General features: G+C 40.2%; 1 protein-coding gene across 3 annotated transcripts in view; it reads left to right on the plus strand.

Moving 5' to 3' along the window:
• LOC147311988 (1-phosphatidylinositol 4,5-bisphosphate phosphodiesterase delta-4-like) overlaps positions 1-8,185 on the plus strand; it is a 28,347-nt gene that overhangs the window by 18,369 nt on the left and 1,793 nt on the right. For all 3 annotated transcript variants that reach the window (XM_086267203.1, XM_086267204.1, XM_086267206.1), the window contains 8 exons: positions 104-248; positions 942-1,094; positions 3,717-3,866; positions 5,322-5,484; positions 5,662-5,778; positions 7,292-7,470; positions 7,573-7,705; positions 7,808-7,957. In XM_086267203.1, the coding sequence (XP_086123329.1) occupies positions 104-248; positions 942-1,094; positions 3,717-3,866; positions 5,322-5,484; positions 5,662-5,778; positions 7,292-7,470; positions 7,573-7,705; positions 7,808-7,957 (1,190 nt within the window). The remainder of the gene's footprint in view (positions 1-103; positions 249-941; positions 1,095-3,716; positions 3,867-5,321; positions 5,485-5,661; positions 5,779-7,291; positions 7,471-7,572; positions 7,706-7,807; positions 7,958-8,185) is intronic.

Here is an 8,185-nt window from a genome sequence, read left to right on the forward strand (position 1 = left end):
GTAACCTTTTAATGTGGGAACGTGTTGAACCTGACTCATTGCAGCCCTGTTGGCTGTGTGGTGATGACAGGTTAAGAGTTAAAAGAACTGTGTGTGTGTGCAGGGCTCTGAAGAGAGGCTGTCGTTGTGTAGAAGTGGACTGCTGGGACGGCTATGATGGGGATCCTGTTGTGTATCATGGTCACACTTTGACTTCAAAAATCCTCTTTAAGGACGTCATTTCAACGCTTAAAGAATACGCCTTCAGGGTGAGCAGCTTATGAAGCACTGCTTCACCTAACTGTACCTGTTTTTTGTTTTTTTTTTTTGTTTTATCTCTACTGTTTTTTTTAGCTTTGCAGCCCACTGATCAATAAGCAATTTCCCACTTACTGTTACTATGCTGTACACAAGCCCCTCTTTGCACAATTTCCAGTGAAACTAAGAGATCAGGTTACTGTGCTTTTCTTATTGTCCAGCACATTTGGGAGTCTTTCCTTCTAATGAAGCCATTAATGAACACTAATTAAATTCCACTAACCCCTAATGTATTTGACTGGGCTGTGCGAACCTCAGTCCAACACAAAAACAATTAGATAAATTCAAAACAGTCTCTGCTGGCAGTAATAGAAACAATGTGTTTATCTCTGCAGATATAATTTACAGGACTGTGTTTGTGTGCCCAGAAAAGTGTAAAGCTCACATTCAGTTAGTAACTTTCCCTGCCGCTGGAATCCAATGTTCTCCTACTGAGTGACCCACATGGAAAACAACCAGGAATTTCTAATGTGTCTCTGCTTGATCCTGCTCAAACTTTCCTACAGAGCTTCATAGGAAGATGTGATGAGGAATCTGTTTTGGAGGAATGTGGAAACTTATGCTCAACAGTGCAAAGACATTTGCCACTTGGCAAAACAGTCTCTTGTTCATTGTAACTATATTGCATCTTATATATTTGGTAGGCGTCCGAGTTCCCTGTCATCCTGTCGATTGAGAATCACTGCAGTGTGGAACAGCAGACGGTCATGGCCCAGTACCTGAGACAGATCCTGGGGGACATGCTGCAGACCACCCTGCTGGATGGACAGGTCCCTCAGCAGCTCCCATCTCCACAGGTCAGAATCTGTCAGTTAAACCATGAGAATGTTTATCATTTAATAGTCATATTAAACTCAAGGGTTCAGTCATTTACCAGACACGTAAGAGGATAGTTAAACTCTAACATAGTGACCTCTGAGAAAGGAAAGATAAAGATTTGAGGCCAGATTGACAGAATGAACAAGTCCAGGAATGCAGGATTTGTTTCAGAAGCAATAGATATCGAATTCAAAGCTCGAGGCTCCAAAATCCTGGACCTAGAACTGAACTGGTAATCTTGCATTTATAAAATGTCAAATACTTATCTGCTTCCTAGATCACATGGTCACAAGTATTTACAATAATTCTGTTCCTGCTTCATGTTTTTATCTTTGCAGTCTATCAGAATAGTTTTGCATGATTCACAGTTAAAAAAATAATGCATATGTGTCTTACACTGGGCCTCAGTGCCCTCAGCTCTCAGTTCTTCTGTCTGAAAAAAGGTGGATCAACCCCCCCCATAAACCTCTAAAAAAAACCCATAAATTTCCATCCTGGAAATTACTCAGAAATCGTACTCAGTATAAAGAACTCAAACATTTTAAGGATCCTGTCATGGTCGTTGTAATATTTGTTTCTTTTGTTATGCTCATTTTGCTGTTTCCCTTCACCATCTACATTCCCTGATCTATGTCTTTTAGTTACTTCTTGTTCCATGTTGAAAGATACTTCTGTCTTGTTCTTGCCTTTGTCATTTCCGCTCCTTTCTCGATTGTCTGTTCTGCTATCATCATTTCCACCTCCCAGCCAGTGCTCTTTTAACATTCAGGCTGTGGTTGAATAATCTGTTTTTCTGAGGAGAGTAGGCTGTGAAGTAATGTGGAAAGTACTGGCATGGCAGCCTTTATAAAAGCTGTCAATAGTCCAAATACTCTCGGAGCAGCAGTGCTACTAGGGATGGAAATTCATAAGAATTTAGTGATTCCAATTCCATTATCATTACATTATATCGAAATCACTTTTTGATTCTCATTGGCTCTTCTTTGAGAGTCATCATCGCTATTCACTAAGCAGCATATTAAAGAGATTGTGATCATTTTGTGGAACAAAAATAAATGTCCATGTCTATGCTGCGGACTGCTCTAGCATTTTCCTCCTCTGGCACATGAACTAAAATCAGCTGATTGTAGTACAAGTACCCACATAGCAAAATTGGTATGGCCTGGATCTGCCCACACAATGTGCTTACATATGGCCCGCATACCGCAAAGAATGACGGCCCAGATCTGGGTTGCCAGAGGTGGCCCACACACGGACCAGCACAAGGCCAGTTGCAGACACACTGGTGTGCTGGCCCAGAACAGTTTCACCTCTGGCCCCAGATATCAGCCTAATGTGTACCTTAATCAAGCCACGTAATAACAACATGTGCCAGAACATAATAGTGCAAAAGTAACATGATGAAACTCTGTTCAGACAGTGAATGGACTGACTCTTTTATAGCACTTTTCTTCTCTCCCGGGTCACTCAAAGTGCTCTATACAACATGCCACATTCACCCAATCACACACTTTCTCTAAACTGAGTGCTTCCTAACTACATTCATACACAGACATGCAGACTGGAGGAGCCAGAGATCGAACAACCAAACTTCCAATCAGTAGGTGACCTGCTCTACCTCCTGAGCTTCAGCCACCCAGTGGTAAACATGAGTAAACTCTCACTAGGTTTTGGATAAAGTGTACACTCACAAACCTGTCAAATCTGCATTTGAAACGTTGGCTACCATAACAGTATAGTATTGCAACATGGCATTTGGATCTTCTAACTAAAATAGGAAAATAGGAACATAAATATTGCCATCATTTCAGATTGCACTTGAATTTTGAAGGGATTGGGTGAATGAGGCATGTTGTATACAGTGCTTTGAGTACTCCGGGAGAGTAGAAAAGTGCTATATGAGAATCACTCCATAGCTGAAATCACAGGTTTAAAACCACAAGCATTGCTTCTTTTCTTTCAGCGGTGACTTTTATATTAAGCTAGCATTTTGCATTTTTTAAAGGAAATTTTTCAGTTTTGGTGATTTTTTTTTTTATTTTTTTTTTTATTTTTTTTTTTATATAAACCTTAACTCGTTTAGCAGTTATGCTACACTTAGCCAAGAGGTATGAAATGTTTTTGGACAACACCCTGATGATTTAACCGGAGGAAAAACCTGATGACTATTAAAAATTCAGTAACTTTTTAAAGATTAATGGTCAGCCTGTGTCTTATTATCCATCTCACACACAGACTGAAAGTACTCGTATAACTCTTCTCCATTAAAGCACTCAGGACAATCAATGCTAACTTAAAGTAATGGCTGTGAAAAATCCCACTGAGGTTTTAGCCACTTAAAAGGGGGCACATTGATGCATTTACAATAAAGTACAAGAATATGGAACACCTTTATTAGAAGTGTGTGTATGAAAAAAACTGAAATTTAGTCTTCAGTCACTTTGTCCTTTTTATTGTACCCACATTCTAACGGCAGATCCAAGTGGCATCTATGGATATGGCTGTGTAACTATGTTAAAATAAGATAATCATTTAAACACTTAAATTTAAAGAAAAAGACAGTGGATAAGTGGACATGCTCCCATATGTCTTCATTACAGGAACTGAAGGGCAAGATTTTGCTAAAAGCCAAGAAGATTGGTGGCCTAGAAGAATATGTCGATGAAACCTGTACAGATGAAGTGAGTGATGAGGAAGAGATGGCCAACTGTGATGCTGAGATGGCTTCGACAGAAGATTCACCTGACAAGGTAGATGGATGCAGTAACTACTTTCTCTCTCTGTTTCCATAGTTCATATCAAAGTGGGAATTAAAACAGATAGAGAGCAGAAAAAGGGAACCATATAGATAGTAAGACGAGGCAGGATTGGATGGTGCTTGATAGTAAAGGAAGGCAGGAAACTTGGCTGGGATTCAAGAGACACCGAGGCGAGACAAGAGTTGATGGGAGATAGTGTAAGAGAAACAGGAAACAGATATTTCAGGCCAATACAAGATGCACTTAAGTGAGACACAATTTCCAGGCTTCTCAGCCTGCACTTTGAAGTGAAGGAACTATATTATCTTCAAAGTAGTGCTTAAGATGTGCTAATTTTTACACTTAAAGTTTACTAATGGGTCAACCATGGTGGCAGTGAGAGAATAACTGGAATTGTTTGTGGCTTAAATAAATCCATTAATCCATAAGAGTCAATGAGAAAGAGACCAAAATGTAAGAAATCCTAATCATGTTATTCACATTTTTCAAAGCTGATATATTCTGCTCATAGTTTTAAGAGGGAGTTTTTCTTTCTGACTGTAACCAAGTGCTTGCTCATAGGGAATCGCCTGATTGTTGAGGTTTTCTCTCTGTTATTGTAGGGTCTTTACAACATAAAGCATCTTGAGGCAACTGTTGTTCTGATGTGGTGCTATATAAATCGAATAAAACTTCTAGCTCTTTGTTCCTATTTTAGACTCTACAGTCCATCAACTGTCACAAACATATTGTTTTTGTTCCTTTCCCTTGAAGCCACAAGGAGGTTAGAGCCTTTATTCTGATTGGCTGCCCCTCCTGAGATGATCATTTTAGAAATATCTTGCCTCTCTCTCTGACATCACAAAGGCCAAGAATAGAAAAACTATGTGAAACCAAGTCACAGAGTTTACTTACACACACTGAAACAGTGTCCATGTTTAACACGAGCATCCACATACACATGTTAGATAATAAGAAAAAGCAGTTTATTATTCTGTATCCTCCTGGTCATATAGATGAAAAGCTGGTAAAGAAACGAAACGTAGCTAAACCTATACTCTACATATACAACTAAAATAATGTCAAAATAGGGCTGTAAATAAATAGTAGTTAGCCAGTAATTTGTCCAGTACCCTCGTGAAATTGAAAAGACTTTATGAAAAGTCTGGGTGTAAATGCAATAAACACTGGACCTACCACATAGAGTCACAAATGCCATGTCTTAAATAAAAATGTATATTTATTTTAAATAAAATTGAAAATTCTTCAGTTTTTAGGCGACCACTTTTTTCTGGCAAACACAAATGGATATTAAATAAATAATTTATATACTTACTGTACTGATTCAAATGCACTAGACTGACTGATAAGGGCGGTTAGGGCGTCACCTTTAATTACCTGGCATGTTTGAATGTTTAAAGTGATGTTTTGAGCTTTGTTGACTGATTATATATTTTTATGCTGCAGAAGTCTAAAGCAAAATCCAAAATGTCCAGGGAGCTGTCAGACCTGGTGGTTTACTGCAAGAGCGTGCACTTCGACGGCTTTGAGCACGCCCATTCACACGCCAAATGCTACGAGATCTCCTCATTCTCTGAATCCAAGGCCAAGAAGCTCGCTAAGGAAGCAGGTAGACGAAGGAGTAGTATATTCCTCAGATAATAAATGAGCTGTTAAACGATTGTGACGTGTCATACAAGTGTATTACAATATTTGAAACTGTATCTGACTTAAAGGTGGAGAAGTAGGTAGAGTTATCTATGCTGTAGAAATCTATTGCATTTGTTCTCTTCACACATTTTCTCAGGGACGGACTTTGTGCAGTACAACACACGGCAGCTGAGCAGGACTTACCCCAGCGGCCTCAGGACAGACTCATCCAATTACAACCCCCAGGACATGTGGAGCGTGGGCTGTCAGATAGGTGAGGACAAGCTCGCCCTCTGCTGGTGCAAAATCTGAACTCACCGCCAGTGCAAAACCGGTGTATCCATTAGGGTTAAGTACGACCTCCTTATTTTACACAGTGTAAGAACGCCTGAATGATATTGATCAGAAATGCTGTTACAAAAAAGCAGCAGCATTATCTGGGCTTTTCTTCCTGTAGGCGAGTATAATATTTGCTAGTCACCATATGTGTGATGTTTTTTGGTTTAGTGCATCCAGAAAATTGCATTACTGATAGTTTAGAAGTCCAAACAAGAGGAAGGTTTTTGCACTGGTGTCAGCACACGTACTAAAAGTAATTGGTAGGAAGTCATTTCTGTAATGCTTGACCATTCTGTCAAATATTCAGGTTATGTTATTTGTATCTGCAGGTGGATTTGGTAAATGAGTACTAGTTATATATATTTCAAATTTCTGCCAGATGAAAAACTTTGGCTTCCTCGTCACAGTTTCAGGGTTTTCTTTTATCATGCTGGAAATAATGTGTTTAAGGTCTTGATGTATTGTTGAGTTTGAGGCGAGGCGTCTGTCATGCATCCGTCCTATAGTACTGGTCAGAATTTAATCAAACTTGGATACACACACTGATCACTAATGGGTCTTCAACTAAACTATACTCAAGGTCAGCATCACATTTGTCATTCTACCGGCAGTAATGTGTGAATTGTGATGAATGGTGAATCGGATGAGCTCGCACATTACCGATGTTCTGGTATTTAAGTTGTTGAGAACCGAAGAGAGAGTACCTTTCAGTTTAACTTTTTTGCGATTTCCTGCCTCTTTGGAGCTAAAGGAAGCCACCCAATCACATGACACATCATTGGAAAGGTCATCCTCTATTGAGCACATCAGGATTGAGTAGGCTAGCTCAAATAAGTCCAACGATATAGACCAAAAACAAATGTAAATTACATAGGACATAAATGAATAGGCTGGTTCTCAGGAGGATATACAGCATGAGTTGTTCTTGTGAATTTGTTCACAAATTCCACTGTATCTTCTGCTAAAGGAAGTAACAAAGGGAAGGACTGGAGTATCTTGCAGCATGTGACACTCGAGGCTATGGAGAGGCCCAACACACAGAGACCGACACGCTTTTATGGCAGTTCAATTAGACTCTTTTCTTTCCACTTCATTGTTTGCACACACACTGCTTTTACAGCTCATGCATTTATTATTGTGTAATATTATATTAGGAAGTAATTATCCTTGTGGACATCCTCAGTGCCACACCATGTTTATTTTTAGATGGGTTAGAGCTAAGAGCTGGGTATCTAACATCATCAAGGTCGCTAAAGAGGCTTGACAGGACAGATGGTTCCTGTAACAAGTGCTCACACTGATGGTATCTGCTTAGGGTGAAAGCTCGTCTCCTGCAGCCCTTTTCACATTAACTCTGACAGCTCTACAGACTCTGGGAAATTATCCTAGATTGCCATTCAGTAAAAAAAAAAAAGTTAATCAAATTATTGTCTGCCTCTTTCCCAAAGTGGCTTTGAATTTCCAGACAGCCGGTCTGGAAATGGATCTAAATGATGGGTTGTTCAGGCAGAATGGCTGCTGTGGCTACGTCATAAAGCCCGATTTCATGAGAGATGGGAACACTCAGTTCAGTCCAGATAAACCTGAGGAGCGGGAAGGGTACAAACCACTCCGCCTATCCATACAGGTACAGAGCTCTATGAAAATCTGTTTATTTTACCTCCAGTGTGGAAATCTGAGATGTGGTGTGAGAGGTAAAGTACGCTAAAATGGTTTGCATCTTTATCAGGTGATCAGCGGGCAACAACTGCCAAAGGTGAACCAGAAAGAAGGCTCTATTGTTGACCCGCTGGTGCGAGTGGAGATCTACGGAGTACCACAGGACCAGGCAAAGGATGAGACCAGCCACATTAACAACAATGGTGACTGAGTATTCAACACTTAGACCACTCAGTGGACAAATTTTGGGTATAAAGTCGATCCCAGTTGGTTATATTCACTCCTCTGCTGCCCTCCTCCTGCAGGGTTTAACCCCGTGTGGAATGAAACTCTAGATTTCACCATCCACACCCCTGAGCTGGCGCTGGTTTGCTTTGTGGTGGAAGACCATGACAAAGCATCAAGGAACGACTTCATTGGACAGTACACTCTGCCCTTCATGTGCATCCAACCAGGTGAGCAGAGCATGGAGAGCTCCAGTGTTACCTCTTAGTACAAGAAGACTGCATCACACAAACTAACTAGCCTTGCTCTCCTCATGATATTTCAAACCTTTTGGGGTGTCCCAGGCCATGGGTGATGTCATCATCAACAATAAGCCTGTAAAACTGTAAAAAATAGTCCAAAGTTTAAGCCCTCCTTCTTTGCATTTCATATTTTCCGAAACCACTCAATGCACTGGA

This window comes from Aulonocara sp. 'chitande type north' Nkhata Bay, linkage group LG16, assembly GCF_057382095.1.
Source record: "Aulonocara sp. 'chitande type north' Nkhata Bay isolate Kocher_YH1m ecotype deep benthic linkage group LG16, A_spYH_male_GT1.1, whole genome shotgun sequence".
Classification (NCBI taxonomy): Eukaryota; Metazoa; Chordata; class Actinopteri; order Cichliformes; family Cichlidae; genus Aulonocara; species Aulonocara sp. 'chitande type north' Nkhata Bay.